This window comes from Sebastes umbrosus, chromosome 19 (genome assembly GCF_015220745.1).
Source record: "Sebastes umbrosus isolate fSebUmb1 chromosome 19, fSebUmb1.pri, whole genome shotgun sequence".
Taxonomy (NCBI): Eukaryota; Metazoa; Chordata; class Actinopteri; order Perciformes; family Sebastidae; genus Sebastes; species Sebastes umbrosus.
Window position 1 is genome coordinate 3,144,414 of NC_051287.1, and position 25,279 is coordinate 3,169,692.

At 43.0% G+C, this 25,279-nt stretch overlaps 1 protein-coding gene across 2 annotated transcripts in view; it reads right to left on the minus strand.

Annotated features, from left to right (window-relative positions):
- The window catches only part of lhfpl2a (LHFPL tetraspan subfamily member 2a), a 44,793-nt gene that overhangs the window by 5,112 nt on the left and 14,402 nt on the right, over window positions 1-25,279 (minus strand). The window contains exons 2-3 of one of the 2 annotated variants that reach the window (XM_037753356.1): window positions 22,161-22,228; window positions 4,491-5,251 (exon numbers count right to left, since the gene is read on the minus strand). In XM_037753356.1, coding sequence (XP_037609284.1) covers window positions 4,491-4,911 — 421 coding nt within the window. In that variant the 5' untranslated portion in view covers window positions 4,912-5,251; window positions 22,161-22,228. Of the gene's footprint in view, window positions 1-4,490; window positions 5,252-11,334; window positions 11,437-22,160; window positions 22,229-25,279 lie in introns of those variants that run through there. The other variant, XM_037753358.1, reaches the window with a different exon arrangement.

A 25,279-nucleotide genomic window follows, 5' to 3' on the forward strand; every position in this document is an offset into this window, starting at 1 on the left:
TTTAATTGCAGTAAAACAGTGGTTTGTTTCCTTCAGTTCCAGCCTGGAGCTGAGTCACGGTCAACGGTTAAACCTGCGATGACTCACGGCTGGAAGGGGAAAGTTTACGGCAGGTAATAAAAGCCACCGAATTGGGAGACAGTTTTACGGCCCAGTTTGTTTGCCGTCTTGTCTCTAATCCTTTTTTGGCTGAAGTTCAACGCGAGTGACGACGAGCGAGGACGGCGTCTCAATAAATGTGCGGAGAATTCACTTACAGTGAAGTCTTTAGGGGGTTCTCCTGCAGGATGCAAAGTGTGCCCCGACTGACCCTCAACAGAAGACCGTCTGTTTTAGCCATTGGGTTACGTAAAGCGAAGGGAATGGCTCTACCTTTCAGCTGAAATCTTAAAACCACCTGAATCTGAGTCAGTTTAATGGCATCTGAGACGCTCCGGCCAGCAGAGAGGGTGTCACGGGGGACAAAAGAGAGTCAAAAAGTACACCAAAGTGACATCAGTGTATGTGCAGATTAGGTTAATAGGCTTTGGAGACTCCGGTGCAATGACGTGACCATCTCTGGCAGCGGTATCACAATCTTCCCATCTGAGGTCAATCACTTCCCCAAACATCTGCAGTCTGGCTTCAGTTTTCTCATTACCGGAGGGTCGGCACGAGCAGTGGAAACAGTGATTAGCGAGAGAGTCGTCGGTGAGGTGCAGCGCTGCCGGTGGATGTCAGAGAGAGAGTGATGGTATTCACAGACACCTACAACACTCTCATGCACTCTAATATTCCACTATTAGTCCGAATATGACGATATTCTGCGTCTCTTCTAGAGAGTCAAGGTATTTTTTCTGCATGCCGTGCTCGGTTCACAGCAACAACAGAGAGTGAAAGTGATCTTTTGACTGTATATTGACGTCATACCAGCAACATTACTACAGTTTCAACGTCTGTATCTGAAGAATATGTCAAAAGCACTGCCTCAAGTGTTTTTTTCTGTGGACAGAATTCCTTCATTTGTTAACACAGGGCTTTTATTCTGAAATATTTACAGGACAGTGTTGTAGAAAATGCAGTGACTTGCAGTGGCTCCATGAATGAATAAAGTACTGGCTATTAATTGTGGATTATTACTATTATTTACGCCCAGTTGACATGTGGGATATGCTGATATTGTTCAGGTTTTAGGAGCATTCTTTGGACATGTATACAACACATTAGGAATATGCGTCTCAATTGGAGTTTTTATGTCAGTTTGTGACATGGCTGCGTCCAAAATCACATACTATGCTCTACATACTCAATATGTGTACTATCGTTCAACATACTTTTGTGTGAATAAACAGTGGTATTGTCAGGATACGACCAATGCTGAGTTTTAATGACACTCAGACTATTGTTCATGCTTTTATTTCTTCACAGTTTGATTATTGCAAAGGTCTTTTAATGGGCATAAATCAGAAATCAATAAATAGACTCCAAAGTGTGCAGCGAGACTCCTAACAAAAGTCAAGAAAAGAGAACACATCACTCCAATTTTAATAACCTTACACTGGCTGCCTATTGGTTTAAGAATTGAGTTTGAGCTGCGTTAAAACGAATTAGCTTTAATGCGTTATTATCACATTACTTTGACTGCCCTAGTTTTTGGATATGCACAAATATCACAACTTTGAACTTTTCAAGAAGGTGTTTGAAGGAATAAAAGATGGAGGCTGTGTTCGCACGGTTGAACGAGTCCACCACCGGTGGAAAACTTTGAAAAAATACTATTTTAGCGCAAAAGAAGCAAAATGGCACAAGCAGCTCCAGCTGTTACATATTTTAATCAGATTATGCACGTCTGCATGTAAACAATGATATTAGTGGAATATTAATTTTCATTAGTAAACAGCTTTTAGTAGGAATATCGTCTTTTTCGGGATAAGGGAATATTTTGAGCATGTAATCGTGGTTACTGATGTTGGATCGACTGTTAGATGTCAGGTTGTGAGTCTTATCTCTTCCTGCGGTTGAAGTGAGTTAAAGGTTATCGGCCTTCTGCTCCACAGGGACGAAGGACGCCCCCCCTCCTCCTCCTCCTCCTCCTCCTCAGTGTCTGTTTGAAGCTCCTCTCACCCCCTTTCCTCTTCCTCTTCCTCTCCACAATGAGGAGACTCAGCGGTGCATTTCCCCACTTTCATTACTTTAGACTCACAGTGCTTTATATAGACGGTAAATATAAATAGAGGGCGGTTACAGGTTATATAACTCTATTGTTGGTGGTCGTATTGATGTGCCGTTGAGCAGGCTCTTGACAGATGGTATTAGGGCTGCACCATTATTTTTGATCAATATTGAGACACTTATTTATCACGATTATTCATAGATTTAATTGCACTTTTACTTCCATGTTGTGCTGCATTCCTGCTGATGTACAAATATGTGCATCAAATTAAGACCGGTCCTTATTCACAGTGCATCTCCTACCAAAACGTTTTACCCAAAATGAAATCAACAGAGCTCAGCTTTCACGTGAACGTTGTGCTCCATGAGCAGAGTCACAGCAATAAAAACACCAATCAAACCACTCCTCCTGCATGAATCACCTCTCTGCTGTTGGTGTTCAATGTGTTCAGAGGACTCATAGTTTCTCCATGACTGGCTGAATACAATACTTCCACGTCACACTCCTCCGCCTCCTCATTGCTCAGAAGCTAAAACAAAAGTAGTAGCGTTCCTTTGGCTTTAGATAGAGCCTTCCAGTAGCCGTCCATGATTCACTATATATTTCTCTCAGGTCAGCAGGTCGCTACAGAGCTGGTTTACAGCCTGGCATGTCCTCCACCACACGCCCACCTTTTTCTGTTTGGTCCTGCACCAAATAAACAACGGTGTGGGAGGACAGCCACAATCACCATGGAGCTCAGAGCTCCGGTCTGAGAGAGAAAGAGGAGGTTCAGCAGAGAGTATGATCTCATGACCTCCTCCCTCCCATCACTCACCACACTCAGTCAAAGTGGCCGGAGATCTGACCTCAGACACACACACACACCCTTCACACACACACTAACAGAGATACGCATGCGTGTTAAAGAGTCAGGAAAGCTCCAGCTGACGGAGTAGAGAGTAAATATTTGGGTGGCAGTTGCTCTGAGGGTGGAACACAACAAGTCACTGTGTGTTTTAAACTTCTTGGGGTAAAAAAGTTCACAGGAGGCTCCACGAGAATCAAACACATAATTGTGGCGGTGGGAGTTGTGGCGCTCGTAATGAATGTGTTCAGCTGAAGCTTTTCATTTACCTTGATGAACGGTGGACACCACAGGAATGAAGAGGAACAATTAAAGGTTGACTGAGTTAGATTTAAGATTCCTCTGTTCTCTTCAGATCAGCACAAAACACATGCACATCTGTCTTGTCTTGGTATGCATGGAGCGATCTCAAAAGCAAGGAATAAAGTAGATAGCAATGTATACATCAGACATATGGGTATGGTCAAGGCCACACACCCTTTTGGGGGAAAGAAAACCAAAGTTCCCGTAGACTTCAATGTGATTTGACATATGTTTGGATTATAATTTTGACAAGTTTGTACGCATTCATCTCTTGTTATACAAACATTTAGTTAGAGACGACAGTCTGATGCTGCTATAACGTTAATGTATGCTAATGCCTTCCACTCAAGCTAATGTTAGCCACCCATGCTAGTCACTGTCACCAGCATCATTTAGTCATTTAGCACACTGACAGTGAATATTCACGTATCGGGATGAGCCTCAGATCTCAGTCTGAAAGCCTCGGTTAACCCGCTACACAACAGCTTTTCATCATTTTCTCTCCTGTGACGGCGAGTTTCTTTCCCCCAAAAGGGAGCGCAGCCTCGGAGATGACGCCTTGCTGGTCTGGTCTATAGCTTGGAGCCATGAAGCCATGCTGGTCTGGACTATAACTTGGAGCCATAAAGCCGCTCTATTAGATCTCTTTTAGGACACGGCAAGGAAAAAATCATAGACTTTTCGGTGGGTTATGCTAGTAAAGAATTCGTTTGTGCAACGTGTTGTTGGACCATGCTGGAAATCTAAATTGTTGTTTAAATAAGGGGATAATGGTTCACATTCTTAGACAGTCTCTCCTAGAAGACATTCATAGAGCTGCATTCTGTTGTACACATGGAAAGTGACAAAAATAATTGTATAAAGTAAAAACTAGAGAGAGAAGTGCAAACCCTGCCAACTTTCTCACCTCCATACTCCTGGCGAGAAGTAGGTGAGGATGTTGGATTTGGAAAGTTACAGAAATTGTCAGACATCGGAAAGGTCGAGATGGAGGTGGAGGTGGAGGGGGTTTGTGAAAGTGTTCGACCATTTAACAAGCAGTTCTGATGAACTACACTGGCACCTTAAGACTTACTTTTTCTTTTAGAACAAAATAGAAATACTAAAGGGAGCATTCAACTGTTTGTAAGTCTTTGGCAGACAGTAATCATTCTTTAAACTTATAAAATACATGTGTCATGTGCTCACCTGCGATCCCTTGCAGCAGTCCACACACGTTGAAGATGCTCTTCTTCATGATGCTCTGGAAACACATGGTGAAGACCGAGATGAACGCCACGGCACACAGCAGCAGGATCCCCGCCGCCAGGAAGATAGACGTCGCCTGCCAGAACCCGCTGGCAATCTCCCCAAAGTGTATCGCGTACGGTCCGCACAGTATTCCACGCTTCAGGTGGGGCAGTTTTATACAGCGGCCGTAGATGCCTAAAGTGGGCCTGTAGGCCTCTCCGGCAGCGGTGGCCCCATGGGGGCCGAAGACAGCGTCGGGGGTGCGGGGGAATCCCACCAGCCAGTCAGTACTCATGAAGGCGATGAGCTCTCCGAACGCCGCCACGATGCTCAGCAGAGTCCACAGCATGGAGCGGCAGGTGACAATCACATGGCACATGCTGACGGCGGCTGGAGTCTCGCTCTGTTCCGAGGGCTGAGGTCGTGATCCTTCTCCGGCGGAGACGTGAGAGCGACTGAACACTTCACAGGAAGGAGTCACACAAAAGGTTCACGTCAATGATTCACCGTCTGCTGCTCCCCTTTTTCTCTCTCTCTGCTCCGTTCACTTCTTATCTTCTGCCGGCGTCGGGTCGGTACAGCTGCTCTTCCTCCTCCGTGGACTCTCCCTCCGTCTGTCGGCTCGCTCTTCACACTCTTCTTCTGTCTGGTGTTTGGTGTCTACATCGTATTGAAGTTGTGTTCCCTGAGCCAGCCCGCTGGCGTCACATCAGACACACCTACAAGATAAAACACACAACAACAGGGTGAGGGCTTTAATTGCATGTATAAAATGTAATTGCACGTATAAAAGAAAGCTTTTTGTTTTATTTGAAGAGGTGCAGCTCTCCTGTTTCTCCTATTTGGAGAAGCAGAAAGAGGAAAGTGTGGAGGAGGAAGAGAGTGAGATCTTTAATGAGTTGTTTGTTCAGTTGAAGCCTTCTGTTTTCACTGTGTTTATGTTAAAGGATGGATGGATTTGTGATCAGGGCTCCCGTCGTGTTACTCTAGGGCTGCAAATAATGAATATTTTCATTGCCGATTAATCTGCTGATTATTTTCTTGATTAATTGATTAGTTGTTTGGTCTATAAAATGTCAGAAAATGATCGATCAGTGTTTCCCAAAGTCAAAGATGACGTCCTCAAATGTCTTGTTTCGTCCACAACTCAAAGATATCAGTTTACTGTCATAGAGGAGTAAAGAAACCAGAAAATATTCACATTTAAGAAGCTGCAATCAGAGAATTAAATTACTCAAACTGATTAATTGATTATCAAAATAGTTGGCGTTAATTTAATAGTTGACAATGAATCGACTAATCGTTGCAGCTCTACTCTACTTCCGGTGGATCTTCATGACTGAGGTTGTGAAGATGAAAACTATAAAAACATCATGCGTGTGGTGGAGGTGGAGATGGGAGGGTTAAAGTTGTGGAAACAGCGGGATGAGAAGCGGATGCAGACGGAGAGAAAAACAAGCCGGAGGCCTCTCATCAAGCAGCCCACACAGCTGACCCGAGGTCAGCCAACGGTTGATAACACAACGGCCAGTCCGGCTGTCACATGACCGCTGATAACCTCGGTGACACCAACGCTGCTGAGTCAGTGACACGACAGTACAAGGAAGCTGCAGTTCATAAAGAAGTCACATCTTTCACCAACAACTGACACTCTATACATCCACAGTACATAACAATATCTTCTATATTTAATAATAAAAGTGTACTTTGCTCCTGTTAAGTGCTGACTGCAGCAGAGATTAAAGATATAACCAGCTCATAAAAAGGTTTTACACTTGTTGTTTTAAACACAAGATGTCAAGAAAGTCTTCATTAGACAAATCCTCTAATGCACAGAGGATGAAGATGAGTTTTGTATCTCAGGCAGCAGTAATGGTACGTGTCCACAGGGGCATTTTTGGACTCGACTGGTCGCGTTGCTTCCCAGCATTGGACGCTTGATGGTCCTGATGAATCTGTCTTTATTTTAGATCGACAACGGTTAGTTTAAAAGTTTCTAGGGAGTTTCCAGAGGTGGCGAGTCGCGCTGGATGTCACTGATTCTCTCTGCAAAATGGACAAGCCATACTGTCCACTTCTTCAGAGCCACCAGCTAGTCATCTACGCAAGCACCTCTTTTTGAAGACATTTCAGCAGACAGGATGGCACAGTGTGAGCACTCAGGTCGTGGCTGACTATCGGACCGTACAGTGTGATCACATAAATCGTGAGCTTTGGCTTCACATCGCAAACCATCTACTCGTACAGCAGGAGAAGGAATTACACAACAACACTGAGTGCCTCCTCAATGAGGAGAGCCTTTTCCATTGCATAACCATCTGCTATAAAAAAGGTCCAGTCCTTGACGTAAGTGTCTCTGACGGAATTATAAACGGGTCTATTTCACTAATACAAAAATTACATCCGAATTATGGGCCTCATTTTCACACCTTGTATGACATTTTTCTTAAATGAAGTGAGGACGCCTTTTTCTGATGACAAAAACACACAACACAGATTCCAGTAAACAGACAATAAAGAGTCTTTTCATCATCTCTATCTGAAGCCCTTTAGGGAAGATCTCCAGAGATTAAACAGTCAAACACTACTTCTATTTAAGTTATGAAAGAGATTTTATCTACGAGAGACATTAACAAATATGAGCTAAACATACATTAAAAAACAGAAGTTGGACAGCTTTATATAAATAAGCCTTTGTGTTATAAATACAGCTCTGGGCCAAAACTGACAGTTGTTTCTTTTCTTTCTTTTGCCCCGCTGCCTCCTGGGAGTCTGTTAGTCATTCTCCAGTGTTTGGCAGGGCAGCAGAGGGATCCGGGGGCCGCCGTTGACACGTGTGCCGCCTGCACTGTGAGGTTTCCATCTGCCTTTACAGCGAGGGTTACCCACCGCCACCGCCGTCCCTTGTGGTCACATCCCAGCGAGTGTGTGCGAGCGAGCGAGTACACAAACTTTGATCTTTGTCATCCTGTAGAGATATCAACAACAGTCCTTCGTCTTTTTTCCAGTGGAGAAAATGACCCAGATCTGTGGTTTCTTACAGTACAGGGCGGTGTGTGTGTGTGTGTGTGTGTGTGTGTGTGTGTGAGTGAGCGAACGTCGAGTATGTTTGGACGACGTTAAACAGATGAGATCATACGAACAGGCACAGACAGCCGCCTCTGTGGATTTGGACCAAAATTAATTTTATGAATCACAAGCGTTCCCGTTGCCTCACCATGAACAGATGCATGAACAGATGCAGACTCACATTCACTCACACACAAAAAGGCCGTTGACGTCTGAGTCCCAGAGGTCCGTTGACGAGGCTCGTGTTTGACGTAAGACAAACGGGCAGTCGGCAGGTTTAGGGTCAAACATTTGCCGGCCAGTTGCGAAGACTAATTCCTCTCTGACAGGAATATTGTAGAAAAACACTTTGGAGCTGAAACAATTGGAACCAGCTGGAAGGGATACGGAGCTTTGAAGACCTGGACACTTAACCTTTGACCTCGCTTGGTTGCAGTGTGTTTGCCCAGGCTGGGCCGATTCACCTATATCTCCTGACTCAATACTATCACGATACTTGGGTGCTGATTTGATGTGTAATTGTGATTTGATATTACGATTTAGAACTTTTTTTAACACTAGACCATGAGGAAAAGTTGAATCATACACTTCTAAGGACTTTTACATTGGAGATGAGAGTGATGGCCTGGCTCGACCGCCACATTACCGCGATACGATAACGTTTCCTGTCCGTGACAGAGTTAGCATGCAGCTTTAGCCGTGATGTCTAGCTCTGCTTTTCCTGTCAATGTGTGAAACCCAAAGTGTTTCCATACTTTACTGGATGTGTAGTGTTTACCACGCTGGATTTAACATGTGAGGGTGCAGGTCGTATCCATGCAGACCCTCCGACGTTTTCTACTTTCCCCGTTGGCTCGCTGCGGTTTGTTTTGGTTGACGGATACGGAACGGATATGACGTCACGTTACTCAGACTACCACAATAAAAGTGGTAACTTCCTTCTACCTCCACATAGACTCAGATGAAGCAAATATATCGATTCTGGCATTAAAAAAATCGATTAAAAAATCGTACAAACCCCTAGTGTTTGCATCACGTGCCTGTTAGTTACACTACTAGTGGGTCTCTGTTTGTCTAAAGTTGCCCCTTGAATGTGGGTTAGTAGAGTTAAAACAAGTCTGGGCATGTCTGCTTCTATTAATGAACCTGGTATTTGTCACAACAGAAGCCCAGACGTCTGCTCGCCGCTCCCAGACAGACAGATTTGAGCCGTTATCGTGAACAGAAGTTTCCCAAGATAGAGTGAAGCATGGTAGTCCAGTTATGTGAGGCTGGAGGTGGATTTATGATGTCCTTTATGCTCCCGGAGTAACCAGGAAGGGGGGGAGACCCAGGATTATTTGAGGCTCGGTTTACATATACAGGAGAGTTTACAAGCTTCAGACTGCACCCCGTTGACCCCCAACACTAATCCCCATGAGCGCACACACTTACAAGACTCCCCGCCATCTGACACATGCTTCCCCAAATGTGAGCTGGAAGGGAACTTCCCCAGAGTTGGACCTCAGTTTCCCTGCAGCCGTTACTACTAATAATACTACTAATGGAGAGGCTCAGTGTTAAAGATGATCGGGCATTAATATTCACACTAAAATAAACAAGACTAAAAGTCTTTGCTCACATTGCCAATGCTACCATGCTGATGTTTAGAAGGTATAATGTTACCTACCTTAATGTTCATCAACTTAGCAAAGAGTATAGAAGCAAAGAGACAAAATGTTTTTTGACAACAGCCGCTGCCGCCATTTCGGACTGAAAACGCTTATTATATTTATAATATTTTATAGTTCAACACAGGTCATTTCAGTAGAATATGACAATAAAATAGAAATAATTTTGTTTCACTTTTGTACGGCACTTTTTAGGGGGACGTTTTACTGGCGTCCGGTAGTCGCTTTCAGTCCAAAATGGCGGAAGTGTAGCTTTGCTGCTGGGCGCTGATGTTGCAATGGAACAAACAATTGACTTTCACTTCTTGGCAATATGCATTCATTGATCTTAGTTTGACTTGCCAGCATGCTAATATGCAACGCATCCTCATACAACAGTTCATATGATATCTTACAAAAAGTTATGCCTCATTTTTTGTGCGTTTTTCTACGAATGTCCAGCAACACGTGTCAATTTATGCTTGTTACATGCATACAGTCTTTTCAAAATAAACTTCCGTCTTCACAGGAAACTACTTGGTTAAGTTTAGGCAACAAAACTACTTGGTTAGGTTTTGGAAAAGATTGTATTTTGGGTTAAAATAACTCCGGAAGTAGTGTTACTTAGTACGGAAGTTACGTTATGTCTATTGTTTTTGGACCTCCCTGCGCAGCATTTTGTCTCTCTTTATACTTCCTTGATTATGATTATATGGATTGCATATGAATTATTTTGTGGAATATACACGAATTACAGTGCATTACTTTTCGTAGGTATAGCTACGAACAGTGTATGAGAACAGCCTGTAATATTTGCTTTATTAGTACTAAACACAAAGTACAGCAGTGGCTGATGGGAATATTACTAGTTTTGCAGGTATTTGATTCTTATACCAAAAGTATTACAAATTTGAAAGTTTGATCTGGTGAAGAGAGAGGATCACCAAACTTATTAAGATTCATCCTGATGTGGGCATGAATGTCTGTTCCAACATTTCATGGAAATCCATCAAATAGTTATGGAGACACATTCACACAAAACCTCATGGTGGTGCTGCAGGAAAAGTCAGGTAATCACCAAAGTCTGTAGGATTCAACCTCTGGGGAACATGAATATCTGCACCAAATTTCATTCCAATCCATCACATAGTTGTTGAGATATCTGGACCAAAGTGGTGGAGGTGGGCCGACACACCAGTCGACCATCCCTACAGCCCTGCTGCTCCTACAGCTCCTGCTCAAAGTGTCCACTCAGCCTTTCTCTTATCACAGCAGCAAAACAGCAGGAAACGCCTTCCCACGCCGCCACCGACCGGAAACAATCTACACATCTATGGACGAGCCACGACGAGAGTGACGCGTCACCACGGAGAGTGTTTGTTTAGATCTGGATGAAGGGTTTAGGGAGATAAGCTTCTACAACCTGCTACGATTTAAAGCATCTACATTAAATAATAACATAAATATCATCCAATGACAAACCTCAGAAACATGCAGCGTCAGAGCCCATACCTCTCTTCTCCTGATGTGACCCAACAGCAAAGCAATTTTAAAACAAAGGGAGTGCTTTATAATATGTGAGGATCTGTTTGAATGAGAAGCCCCTGCAGCTACTGAGAGGGAATGCAGGAGATGATTGGTCACGGAGGACCTCAAATACTGGTCTAGTCACACTTCCTGGTCTCATAACGGCTCTGTTTAGAGATAAATCACATAGTGAAATGTGAAATACAGCAAAAGCAGTAGTGTTTCCAACTTTGGGTATCCATCTGTGTCATTTCATAGCTCTTGTGTAGACGTTAGAGGACAGAATAAGTCTATTATTTAAGGAAAACTGCAGACTCTAATGGTAATAATAGCAGTCAATAACAAAAGCCCATAGTCAGGTTTTCCACAGCCAGTCTTTCCAAACACTTCTGCACATCTGCTCAGCATCCTGGAGCTTGTGCTTCAGACTAAAACAAAATATTTACATTCTATCACATCAGCCAGAAACCCGGCTGACAGTTAGTATGAACGAGTGACTCAAGAGTTCACCCGTCAGTAGGTTCATTAATGCAGGATAAGTAAGAAAATAGTCCAACCTGTCTCCATTAGTGTGTGGATAGTCCAGCTCTCCTGGAGATGTGGCGTCTCTGCCCTGCCTCTCCTCCTCTACTCACTTTCTCTCTCTCTATCTCAGCCTCCTGACTCCCGGACCCTCCCCACGTCCCTCCTCCCTGAGACCGCCACGTCTCCTCTGATTGGCCGCGGCCCCCCGACACTGGAGCCACACTTCTTGAGAGAGTCCACATGGTGGCCATATTTCAGTGCTGAATCTGGGTTAAAATAACAAGAGCTGGAGCTGCAGAGGGTCTCTCGCTCTCTCTCTCCCTCGGTCTCAGTTTCTCTCACCTCCTCGCTCTGTTTTCATTACTCTCTGCACACTTTCAATCAGCCAAGGCCAACATCTCATTATCAGCCTCAATGAGAGTTACACTTTCACTTCCTTTACAACGTAAACCTCAAGTACACACCAGTAAGATAACTTCTGTGAATAAGTATATTGTTGGTATACTGGTTTAATACTTATTTAGACTACATTTTAGTTCATATAAGTGCACTTCAAAGTACATTAAAGGGACAGTGTGTAGGATTTGGCGACATCTAGTGGTGTCTAGGGCTGCAGCTAACGATTACTTTCATTATTGATTAATCTGCCGATTATTTTCTAGATTAATCAGTTAATCGTTTGGTCTATAAAATGTCAAGAAATGTGATAAACGTCCATCCCAGTTTCTCAAAGTCCATGTGATGTCTTTAAATGTCTTGTTTTGTCAGTCCAAAACCCAAAGATATTAGTTTAATATGATGTAATGAAGAGAAAAGCGGGAAATCTCCATATTTGAGAGGCTGAAAACAGCATTTTCTGCCATTTTTGCATGAATGCTAATCAATGCAGCTCTAGGGGTGTGGTTGCAGATTGCAACCAACTGAGTACCCTTCCACTCACTCCTCCCTGTCCAAGTCTGCGGTTACGTGAGCAGCCGAGTGCAAAACCGTGGTAACACTGTTCACCTCGCTCAGAGGCCATCCTTACCGTAATAATTGCCTCAACACGGCTCTCAACATGGCGACGATTGAGCAGGTGACTCGCAGCTAACGGTGCTACATAGTTTGTTTGCAAGTTTACTTACTTACTCATGAGCTAAATTCGATATTCAGAGCAGAGGAATTGCCTCCACATGGCTCTCAACGTGGCGACGACTGAGATTGCAGCTAATAGCGCTACGTAGTTTGTTTGCAAGTTGACTTAAAGGGGCTAAATACGATATTCAGAGCAGAGGGTTTGCCTCCACACGGCTCTCAACATGGTGACGAATGAGCTGGCAGCTCGTAGCTAACGTGCTAACAGAGCTAACAATGGCTCTGAATGTCGAATAGAGAACCTTTAAAGTTAGAGAAATAAAAGTTGAACACTACTAAACAATAAATGAACCACAACACACATCCTTCAGTCAATAATAACTATGTGACAGACTAGATATCAGCCTGGATGCCGTGTGAACTGACTGATAGAGCAGATAGTTTACTGTCTGCGTAATGGATTACCTCTCTATTCTGGCTGATGGGAGTAAAGAGTCCCAGGATTGCTTACAGCAGCAGCGGGATGCATTCAGCCAACACTGCAGTCAGCTACAGCGTTCGTCTGACTGTTGTGTTCGCTCACACAGAGAAAACAAATGAGTTCCATATGAGGACGGAAAAAAGGGGCCGACTCAAACAGGAAGAGAAGCCGATAGGCCGAAACACCGGAGCCTGAGGAAGAGGCCTTTCTTATCAGTATGAATGGAAGTTCCTTTCAACCCAGATGCATACATCCTAAACCTAATTAAACCTCTCCTTTGACCCATTTCCAATAAATCCTGGTGACTCATCCTCACCCTGCGGTTGTGAACTGGATGAGAGGAGGTTAATGGGGCTTTTTTAAAGCCACGCAAAGTCTCCTTAAGATGTCCAGAGTATCCCAAAAAGGTTTTTTCTCAGGAAAACAACAAGTGACCCTCGCTAAACCCCAGACACCTCTTAGATACCAACCCAGTCTCACAGGAAGGGGTATAAATGCCATGACATTACACGGCGTGTCATGAGTTCACATTTTAGCATTTTTGCGTTGTCATTTATACGTCACTTAGTAGGGTAAAGGAAAACGGCACGATTGGGCTTAAAATAAGTAACTTAGGGTGCTTTCATATTAAGGAACCGGGCCCGGATACGAGTACACTTGTCCCCAAAGTCCAGTTTGATTGATTAGTGTGAACGCTCCGTACCGTACTCGGCGGCGGTTCGTCGATCCGTGCCCGAGTCCACTTGAAAAGGTGGTCTGGAGTACGGTTCATGTGGACTCGGGTACGGTTCGCATCAGGTGTGAAAGCCAACCGTACCAAAACACGGAAGTGGACCGCTATTTAACGCGAGTAACGTTAGCAGTGAGGGAGTAGTTTTGAAAGGATGGATCAATCGTACCTAATGTGAAAACATGTATGGAAACAACTACGGAAAACTCGTCACAAACGTCCTCAATTTCTTTTTGACAAACTTCACTAACAAAACTTACAAAACAATACAATGGTCAACAACAGTCTCAAACACGGGTCTCCTGGTTTAAAGTCCAGTGTTTGTTGGACCCATACACCTCACCACCCATCCGCCATAAATAGTGTTTTATTCTACGTCACTTGCTCTTACTGTAGCACTTATACGTGGATGCGTTTACATTGCAGTCAGTACAGGATACATGGCGTACAAAAGACACGCGGAAATCAAGAAAGGCGTGCTTATTGCAAGCTAAACGCCTCGCGCATTATCGTGGTCTTTATACGCCTTTTCGTGCGAGTAGGCTGTAGATTCTTGTTGTTGTCTTTCCTTTCTAGCACAAATACAACTTACAACTCAAAATGTACAGTTATTTCTCAAACAGTTGCTCCCTGTTTTCAGACAGAGGTAAAAATCAAAGCAAAGACTTCCCATTTCCAGCCAGTAAACCCGATCTCAACCTGCTAAACCCGGGGCGTCTGTACCTCAATGGGTAGAGCGGGTCGTCCTTTAACCACAAGGTTGGCAGTTCGATCCCTGTCTCCTCCTGTCTGCATGTCAAATTGTCCTTGTGCGAGACACCGAATCCCAAGTTTGCTCCTCAGGCGCTTCACAGCAGCCTGTAAGTATACTGTATGACGACTCTCATAAAGTTTAAGTCTAAGTCTGACAGCTTGATGGAAAGCCGGCGGTGCTGCACGAAGATGCTCTGGGAGATTTCCCTCAGCAGCCTCCGACACAGCGCAGACCCTCACATCAAAGACCGGAGGATCAGAGGATCCTCAGCACATCCACACACATGCACACATGCACAGTTAGATCATCACTCATACAGATACGACAGAGCGGTCGGTGGAGTCTGGCTGGTGATTCATCTTTCCCTGTCAGACTCTGATCAATAGTATCTCGTAGATCTGAAGAAAGTGGACGAGTGTGAAGCAACGCAGGGTTAAAGCTGATAACAGTCAGATAACACGTCGGCGAAAAGACACGAGACTGACAGTTTAGCTCAGACGGGGATGAAGGTGTTTGGACTGGACTTTGGTTTGAAAACTCCTCGTTTTAAGAACAACATACAATAATAGATATTTTCAACTAAAGGCCTAAAAACTTCTTCTTCTTCCTCCCATGACGTTATTTGTTTACTTCCCATTAAGGCTGCAGCTAACAATCGTTTTCATTAGCGATTAATCATTTACTCTATAAAACGTCAAAAAGTTGTAAAACAATGTTTAGAGTTTCTAGATAACTTCTTCAAATGTGGTAGATATCCAACTTACAATGATATAAAACAGAGAAAAGCTGAAAATCCTCTCATTTCAGAAGCTGGAACCAACAGATTTTGTTCCCTTTTGCTTGAAAAAAATGACTGAAATGATTAATTAATTATCAAAATAGCTGCAAATTAAATTTCTTTCGATCGACTAATCAAATAACTGACTAAATTGTTTCTGCTCTACATCACAGGGGAGATTTCTGACATCATCTTTTTCCATCAATCATATTTTAACAAATTAGGAATCAGAGTTCAGACGACATTTGTTGGGTTAGTTCACATTTAAACCAACTGCTTTAAGATGTTTTCCATGTTTTCTCTGTACTGCTGTATCATATTATTTATACCACAGATATACAGAGCAAAGCAGCCTACAACAACATCTTCAACATAATCAACATTTACAGATTGTAAGCGTAGAGGGCGGGTCTATCTGTGTACTTTTCTGTTTTTTTTCCAAATGGAAACGCCCACTTTGGAAACAGCCAAGAGTCTATAAACCTGTGACCTGGATATTCAGAGTCAGCAAGGAAGTGATTTCATACAACAGGAACCACTCAGATATCTGAATGAGGTCTTTTTTTTATCCCCACGTGTTTCCAATCTGCTCCAGTGTTACGTCACTCCAGCGTCCAGCCACCCTGAAAAGGCTACGCAGGGTTCACTGTGGAAAGAGCTGGAAACGACGGACGGACAGATGGAGTATTTGGCTCGGACGAGTTTCCAGTTGAGGAAAATAATAACAACGGCTCACTACCTTACTCGGCAAACTCTCTGGAGTGCAACACACAAACGTCTAGACAAGGAGATAGTACACCTGATGCTACTGCAGCATATGGATGTAAACAATATTCCCATTTCAACTTTTAAATATGCAGTCTGAAAGCAGATCCTGAGTGACAAATGGATGTTGGAGAGTCTTCTCGGTGCAATCAGAGAAGCCTTGAGCTCAGTCTGAATCCCACAGAGGGAGCAGCTACAACCATCTGGCCACTTCAAGGCCAACGGCTGCGTAAAAGCCATCAACGGGCACATGGAGGCAGATGTTTAACATCTAACTCACAGCCTGGGCAGGGCTGGGTGTTCACTACCAATATGTTGCTTTTTCCAAATCTTATTTTCAGACATATAAACAGGTTTTTCCATTAATAAAAACTTTATTTATTCATCAAAAGAAGCCAAAGTGCTCTTATGTTAAATGCTGTCTAAACCAGGCGGCAACCTCCGGGGTCTGAAAAGTGAAGCCAATGCTGAAGTGCCTTAAACCTGCATTCTTTCTAACAGCCAGCAGGGGGCGACTCCTCTGGTTGCTAAAAGAAGTCTGATTGTATAGAAGTCTATGAGAAAATGAGCCTACTTCTCACTTGATTTATTACCTCAGTAAACATTGTAAACATGAGTTTATGGTCTCAATCGCTAGTTTCAAGTCTTCTTCAATACAGCATGATGTTCATTTAGTAAATGATGGTCCCATTTAGCGTGATACTACCTTGTGATTGACTCGTGTCACTTATGGTTGCAAAAAAGATGGTGACGGCCAAAATGCCAAACTCGAGGCTTCAAAACAGTAGTCCACAAACCAGTGGGGTGACATCTCAGTGACTACGTCCACTTCTTTTATACAGTCTATGGCAGGACATGTTTTAACTTTGGAGAGAGCCAGGCTTGCTGTTTCCCTCTGTTTCCAGTTTTTATGCTAAGCTAAGCTAATCGTTAATGTTTTTTTCCAACTCGGTTGTCTGTAATTATTAATTGATATGATGTGAACATTGCATAAATCCTCAGCAAGAAAGCGACTAAGCATGTTTCCCAAAATCGGTTGTACTTAGCCTCTCACCCTCTTGTGTCACATCTGGTTGCAAAAAACCAAGATGACGACGACCAAAAACCAAGATGACGACAGCCAAAGACCAAGATGGAAATGGCCAAAAACCAAGATGGCGATGGCCAAAAACCAAGAGGGCGACAGCCAAAGACCAAGATGGAAATGGCCAAAAACCAAGATAGCAATGGTGACAACCAAAAACCAAGAGGGCGACGGCGAAAAACCAAGACGGAAATGGCCAAAATGCCAAGCTTGAGCTTCAAAACCGTCCCCAAACCAATGGATGACGTCACGGTGACTACGTCCACTTCTTATATACAGTCTATGCACTAAACACGAGCAGCCATACAGGAACAAAAACCTCTAAAATTGGCAAAATTTGGAATTAAACCTGGTACTTTCTGAACAAAGAATCAGCCGAGAAGAGTACGAATTGGACCAAAAGATCTTAGTACTTGACAATTTTTAATAATCCGTGCTACCTACACATTTAGGTCAGTGATAAAACCGCCCTTGTATCATCTTGTTTCATGACTTTAACCTAAACGTTGAAGGTGTTACTCGCTGAGAAGAACACATTTCATTGTTAAGCTGCATGAAATGTTGTCTGCTCCAGCATATCTTCACTGACAACCTCAACATCTTACTCATATATTTGACACCGATCCATTTATTTAATGCGACAGCTGAGGTCAGGAGACAGATACATTTCCCCCAGCGAGGTCACGCCACATCATTTTTATCCATTACGCTCTTGTCAGCGGCGGTTGTAGTTGAACATAATCGCAGTGTGGGAGAGATATCTCCGCGGCATATTTGTTAATTTATGAACTTTCTGTGGGGAGTACCGCTGGAGCATAAACACACGGATGTGTTGAAGGTGAGGAAATCCCACACTGGAGCTCCGGGGGAAGCAAGACGGGAAGCGTGGGAAAGAGAGGAGGAATAATGGTTCAGAGACCGGAGTGGTGAAGAGATCCCACAGATTGTGGTCAGTAGGGAGTACACCTGAGAGAGGTGTGGAGCCAACAGAGGGCTTATAACACCTCCAACTGAGGGGAAAGTTGGAGGGGAAAAAGAAATCACCTTTCCCAAGAGTCTTTTTAGTCCAAATACATACAGAGAACATCATAAAAACACACACCTGGACACACTAAACATGCACACCTCTATTTGATCTCAGTGCGAGCGGTCAACTGCTTCCCTCTGGAAACATCTGTTTATACAATCTGACTGTCAGTCTGGTTTGAGTGGTGAGGTGGAGTCACTCCAGTAGGAGGGACGGGATAATTCTTCAGCTGTGCCTCTGAGGAGGACGAAGGCGGAGATCAACAATCCCTCATCTTCTCTTATTGACCATAACAGCCCTCGCATGGCGAGCCCGCGCCACCAGGGTTAAGAGGGTGATGGAAAACAAAGACCATCTGACATTAACACAGCGGTCTCAAAGTGGGTGGCCGACCGGACCGCCGCGGACGGGAGGGAGAGTTTCACTTGTGAAAAGATTGTTTTGTACCACAAAAGGGCATTTTTGTTGTTGTTCTGACTCAGTCGGTATGGCATCTCAGAGCGGTTAAATATCAGCTTGTGCTCGTTTGAGCGGAGGATTAAAGAGGCGGAGAAGCAGCAACAAAACAGAGATAACATCTGTCACAATGGCAACAACAACAGGGCAACAATCACTGTTTGTTGTGTGAAGAAATGGCGGCAGACTGAAATATCTCACCAATTATTGGATGGATTACTATGAGATTTGGTGCAGACATTCATGTTCCTCTCAGGGTGAATTGTAATATGTTTGATGATCATCTACATTATTTAATTTAGTGCAAAATACTTTTGTTTATGACCAAATACCTGCAAAACTAATGACATTCCCATCAGCCTCAGCCATACTTTATGTTTACTGTAAGGTAGACATATTTTCAGTGTACCGCAAAAAGTGAACATGAACACAGACTATGACGGATTCTTTCGCCTCCATAGTCACCAAAGTAAATATTGGACCTATTTTCCACAAGCCACATATCTTCCGAATGTTTTTGACAGTAAAATAACATTTTTCAGACGGACAAATCAGGAGAAAATTAACTTTGTTTGAGACGTTCCTCTGTCTCAGCAACACACTCTCGCAAAGATCTGGCAACTAATGTTTGCTAACGCCCTAGCTAACTAACTTTCGTAACGCTAAATATGTCTGTTAGCTGTGTAAATATCTAATGTTGGCAAAAGAAAATATAAATACATTATGCAAATATAATCCAATCTGTTTTCATCCATCCACACAACATTCACATCACTTCCAAACAAGGAGGGGGGATGCCATGACCACGCCCAGCCAACCACGAGACAGGAAGTGTAAATCATTTCAAACCATTGGCGGAGCTTGTAATGCGTCATCTTTGTTATAAAGCATCTTCTGGTTGCAAAAAAATAAGATGGCGACAGCCAAAATGCCGGACTCGAGGCCTCAAAACAGCAGTCCACAAACCAATGGGTGACGTCACGGATGAAATGATTGAACGGGCTTCTTAGAGTCGGTGACAGCCACAGACACTGGATTTGTTTTCTTTTTTTTGTCCGAGCATTTATTGATTGCGGTCGGGATGTAATGAGAATTCAACAATTCTAACAAAAATGTTTTTAAAGAACACAAAGTAAGTGCTAAAATATTCAACAAGGTGAAATATCCCTTCAAGAAATATGGGGCTACATTCTTCACAATTATTTCCTCTGACGGCTGATGGACTGGGGAGCCCCGAGGAACCCCGAGGAGCCCCCTTCTGTTTCCCACTGTTAGAGAGTCTGGGGGCCTTCAGGCCTAACACTGTCTCCATTATGCTTAACCATTTCCAGCCCAACCTTCGCCCTGCAAACCGCCCTGGGGACCATAAACACAGGGGGGTCGGGGTCGTAGAAGAAAAGTCCTTCCACTTCAAATCCCCCGTGCTTTTGTTTTCCAGGCCAGACTCTCAGGAAACCAGTCCCTCTGCTGAGCTGGGTGGATGGTATTTGGCCCTCTTCGCCAGCATTGTTCCCACTGTGTTTTGTGCTTGGGATGAGTGCAGTTTAATCCTAACTTCCCTGTGGCTCTGAGACAAACTCCCCTGCAAACTGAGACCTCGCTGGCTGCTTTATCCAAACGCCCCCCCGGGGGGGCAGAGCTGTAGCTGTTGTGGGCACTCCAAGCTTAACCCGATACCTTCCTCAAAAACAAAAGTAAGCACTGCCGAGGAGCGCTGGCACCGGACTCTCTCCAGTTTCAGATAATAAAAGTATCAGGTGATATCATCCCCGCTTGCAGGCTCCTGGCAAATCATCGTTAACGGCATGTGTGGGAGGCGAGGAGGCGAGGGATGGAGACAAATGAGGGGAGAGGTCGAGTGAAAAGGAGACAAAACGGAGAGGAAGCGTGTTGCTATTGTCAGACCGGTTTCAGGGGAGTAACACGAGACCAGTAGGTGCTTTCACTTGCAGACAAAGAGATGAGTGTCAAAGAGTCACACTTTTTCTTATAATAAAAACTGTCAGATTGTTCCAAAACATGAAAAAATCTGTCTGATTTAGAGCTGACATGGCAGGATGTATAAAAACTATCCTTTCCAAAATACATGGATAATAGAGCTGGGACGATACGCCTATCTCCTGATTCATTAATATCACGATACTTTGATGCCGATTCAATATGTATTGCGATTTATTGCAATTTTTGTTAACTTTTTTAACACTAGACATTGGGAAAAAGTTGAATCATGACGTCACGTTACTCAGACTACCACAATAAAAGCGGTAACTTCATTCTTCCTCCACATAAACTCAAATAAAGCAAATATTTCAATTCTGGTATTAAAAATTGATTTCAAAATCATTAAAAAAATCTTCCTGATAAGAAATAAGTTTGAACTTAATTCAAAGATGAACCCTCAGCCTGTTTCCATTGATACAGAGCATGAAGACAAAGGACGTCCAGTCAAAAACAAGTGCGAGATAACAGGAAGTGAGCCGCTGACGGGACGTCTCCCTATTTTAGGAGCAAAGTGACAAACGATTATTCTGTTTATTATCTTAACGGGGGGGTTTCCACTTTGAAATGACCTTCACAGGTGGTCCCTGCTCATTATCTCTCGCTCCGTTGTTTTCCTCTATATTGGAAAAACATGCCTCCTCCGTCCAAAACCCCTCCAACACCCCCGACTTCCTACTTCATCCAGATAAATATACCGGCCAGATTTCAAGAGTCAGCGAAGCAGACAATGAAAATACAGCATGAACTTGAAGCTTCACCTTCAGTTAACTAAAGGTTACAGACGCAGATGATTTAAAACATGAGGAGCAAGATGATTCACACGGTAGTTAAGTAGAAAATATATAAGATCAGTTGTGAATTTTACCTTTAAATAGATCCAAATAAATTAATCCGAGAAGGATAAATGACTCTTTGGCTGACTGTTCACAACTTATGAGACATAATACAACCTGTGACGAGACAAGAGGCTGAACATTTACATTACTTTGTTTTAAAAGGTACCGGAAACCCTTGTCTTAATGTTATATACAAATTTCATGGTTGCATATTAGGGCTGTCAATCGATTAAAATAGTTAATCGCGATTAATCGCACATGTTTTATCTCATATCTCATTATCATAAAGTGGGCATGTATGTCAAGGGGAGACTCGTGGGTACCCATAGAACCCATTTACATTCACATATCTAGAGGTCAGAGGTTAAGGGACCTCTTTGAAAATGGCCATGACAGTTTTTCCTTGCCAAAATTTAGCGCAAGTTTGGAGCGTTATTTAGCCTCCTTAATGACAAGCTAGTGTGACATGGTTGGTACCGATGGATTCTTTAGGTTTTTCTAGTTTCATATGATACCAGTATCTTCACTCTAGCTTTAAAACAATTCTAACTTTCCCAGATGACTTTGTGTTCATGTAGGAAGTAGTTGCTCACAGTAAGTAGCTGACTTTAAAGCAGCGATGTCAGACAACACCTGGCCGGAACAATAGGGGCCATGGGAACGGCTTGTGTTTCCACCAGTAACAGACAGGTGACAGGAACCCCAATAATATCATAACAAGAAAAGCAGGAAACCCTGTTTCTATTTGTTTTGTTTGTCTACACAACTACAAAGGATCTACTGAGGAAAAGCTCGACACTGGAGTCACAGTGGACTAAAGAGTTTAGATGCAATTAAAGGACAAATACACCACAAACAAAAACAACACAAACCTCTCGTGTGGACGAATTCTTCAGTTAAATCCAAATGATGTAAGAGTCCCCTCTCGACTCCTCACAACCTGTAGAGACAGCAGAGAAGAATGCAACCATGAGTCCAAATCACAAAACCATCCCACCTCCAGAGAGCAACAGTTCAGTCACAGTCGGCTCTTAAATGAGCATCTTTTTCTCGTCTTCTTGCTCGTTGGTATTTTCCATCTAAACCTGAGACAGAGGAGCGACTGCACCTGGAGAAAAACTTTTAAACTGTTTCACGTGTTCATAAAAAAAAAGAGACGCTGACGTCTGCATCCCTCATTTGACGTGACGTGGGTCCCTGTGGAAACGTTGCATAATGTTTTAGCACAACAAAACACATTGTGTGTGTGGATTGTATAATCCAGCCAAGTCACTAAGAGGGATAAAGTCATGAGCCCTGTGTGAAAGGTGTTGTAAAATACCACAAAACATTATCCCACATCCTAACTTTAACTCTGAAATCAACACAGATTTTAAAACATGACTCCAACTGGTAGTTAACTAACTTTAAAGGGATAGTTCGGGTGTTTTGTAGTGGGGTTGTATGACCTACTTATCCATAGTCAGTGTATGACAGTCAGCACGCTCCCAGTTTGGAGAAATAGACAGGAGTACCAGCATGAGAGCCCTATCGGTTAGTTTGTAGGTGTTTTTGTGTGACTTTGGTGTTTTAAAGGGTTAATTCTGATTCACCAAAGTCACACAATAACACAAACAAACTAACCGATCAAAGCAGCGGTAGACCAGCAACTCCCGTGTTCTGCGAGTTAAAATTACTGTTTTTTTCAATGGAGTCTGGTGGCTTTAGCGAGAGCATAGATGGATACAACGGCTTCAGTTCCCGGCCGGTAAGGGCGGTCTGACGGCGAGGTAAAGTGATGAAAATATTCTAAATATAGCGTACACTTCAACTGATATTGATTTTTGTAGGTGTCTAGAATATGTTTTCTCTATATACTAATGGAACACATACGTCAGGCTGTAGATAATTAACTAATGGTCAACTCTCTTCCCCTTTTTCTCGGCCCTGTTGAAGCTTTTTAATGGTTACGGTCCAGAGAGTGAGCAGCACTCAGCTCGGGTCAATAGTCACGACATTAACAGGATTGCAGAGGTTTCCGCTAACAGTGCATTACATCGCTACGGTAGGATGAATGGAGCAGATTAGATGGTGATAACCGGAGGCTGTTTGTCTCCAAAGGAAGCTAAAGGTGGAGGTTTGTGCAGATAGATGAGTGGCAATGAAGGACATTGTTCCTGTGACAATGCACTTAATCAGTACTTTATGTACTTTATCAGTGGCCTTAGGGTGCACTATTTTGGTGAGGAAAAACTGTCAAGGCCATTTTCAAAAGGGGTCCCTTGACCTCTGACCTCCAGATCAGTGAATGTAAATGGGTTCTCTGGGTACCCACGAGTCTCCTCTTTACAGACATGCCCACTTTATGATAATCACATGCAGTTGGGGGCAAGTTATAGTCAAGTCAGCACACTGACAGCTGTTGTTGCCTGTTGGGCTGCAGTTTGTCATGTTATGATTTGAGCATATTTGTTTTATGCTAAATGCAGTACCTGTGAGGGTTTCTGGACAATATCTGTCATTGTTTTGTGTTGTTAATTGATTTCCAATAATAAATATATACATACATTTGCATAAAGCTGCATATTTGTCCACTCCCGTGTTGATAAGAATATTAAATTCTTGACAAATTTTCTTTTAAGGTACATTTTGAACGGATAAAAAACTGGCAAATAATTTGCGATTAATCGCGATTAACTATGAACGATTATATATTTTAATTGATTGACAGCCCTACTTATGTATATATGTATATATACATACACACACAGCAACAAGACACTCCTCACATCTACATGAAACAGCCACCATCCAAACACTGACGTCAATCTGAACCCGACTTTCTCTTTATGTAAAGTGATACTCTGATAAGGAAATATAACATAATCAAATAAGGTATAATCAACACTGGCATCAGGTTTATGTACAGTGGAAAAACAAGCACAAAAACTCTGGAATAAGCTTGAAACAATACACAGATATTCCCACAGAATCACTATACTAATAAACAGCATACCAACCAAACAGCAGGCCTCGAAATCACTGAATTAAATCTGGATTTTTTCACTCATTCAGCTTGAAGATAAAGAAATCTATAAGACCTGACACTGACGGCTGTGATTTGGTTTGTTTGTTTGTAAGTCATTTTGTTTTAGTTACATCTTTTTACAGCCAGTTTACACACCTGACTCCCTTTTCTCTCACGCTGATCTGATGAAGTGGGGGATGAAAACAGGAACCTCAATTTCACAGATAATTCAGAGAGTAACAGAGATAAGGACTGGAGCAACATAGTTGTAACTTGTGAATGAAGAATAATAGGCCACAATATGTTCTCCTACAGAAGTGGACACACAAATTGAAGGTTTCCCCAACGTGTCACAATCCATCTGTGAAAGTGATGCCAACAAATACCCCAACATGCATTCAAGTTGTGAACACCTCTTAGTTAAGACACTGGATGTTCGGAGCTGAGCTGTTGAACCCTCCACAGCCGGGGGGCAGGTTATTATGTGAGGAATGGGGGGGATGTTCACTGCAGCCAGGACCACCACAAAAGGGTCTTTCTTATAGTATTTAAGGGCTCTCAGGGAACAGGGGAGCTGGAAGGAAGTATGTGGATTGTCAACATTTAATGGAACATTTGGTAGATACGCTTTCTTTCCGATAGTTAGATGAGAAGATCGATACCACTCTCTGTTAAATATGAAGCAATTAGCAAACGTATAGTTTAAAGTGAAAGCCAATTGGTCGTTCCATTTCAACATCAGCGCCCAGCAGCAGAGCTACGCCTCCGCCATAATGGACTGAAAGTGACTACCGGACATCAGTAAAACGTCCGCCTACAAAGTGCCGTACAAAAGTATAACAAAATCATTTCTATTCTATTGTCATCATTTTAATGTCTCTACTGAAATGTCCTGTGTTGAATGATAAAAATATTATAAATATGCATACTATTATAACTATTTAATTTTGCTTTTGTCCTGCGTGTAAATAAATAGCCTACAAC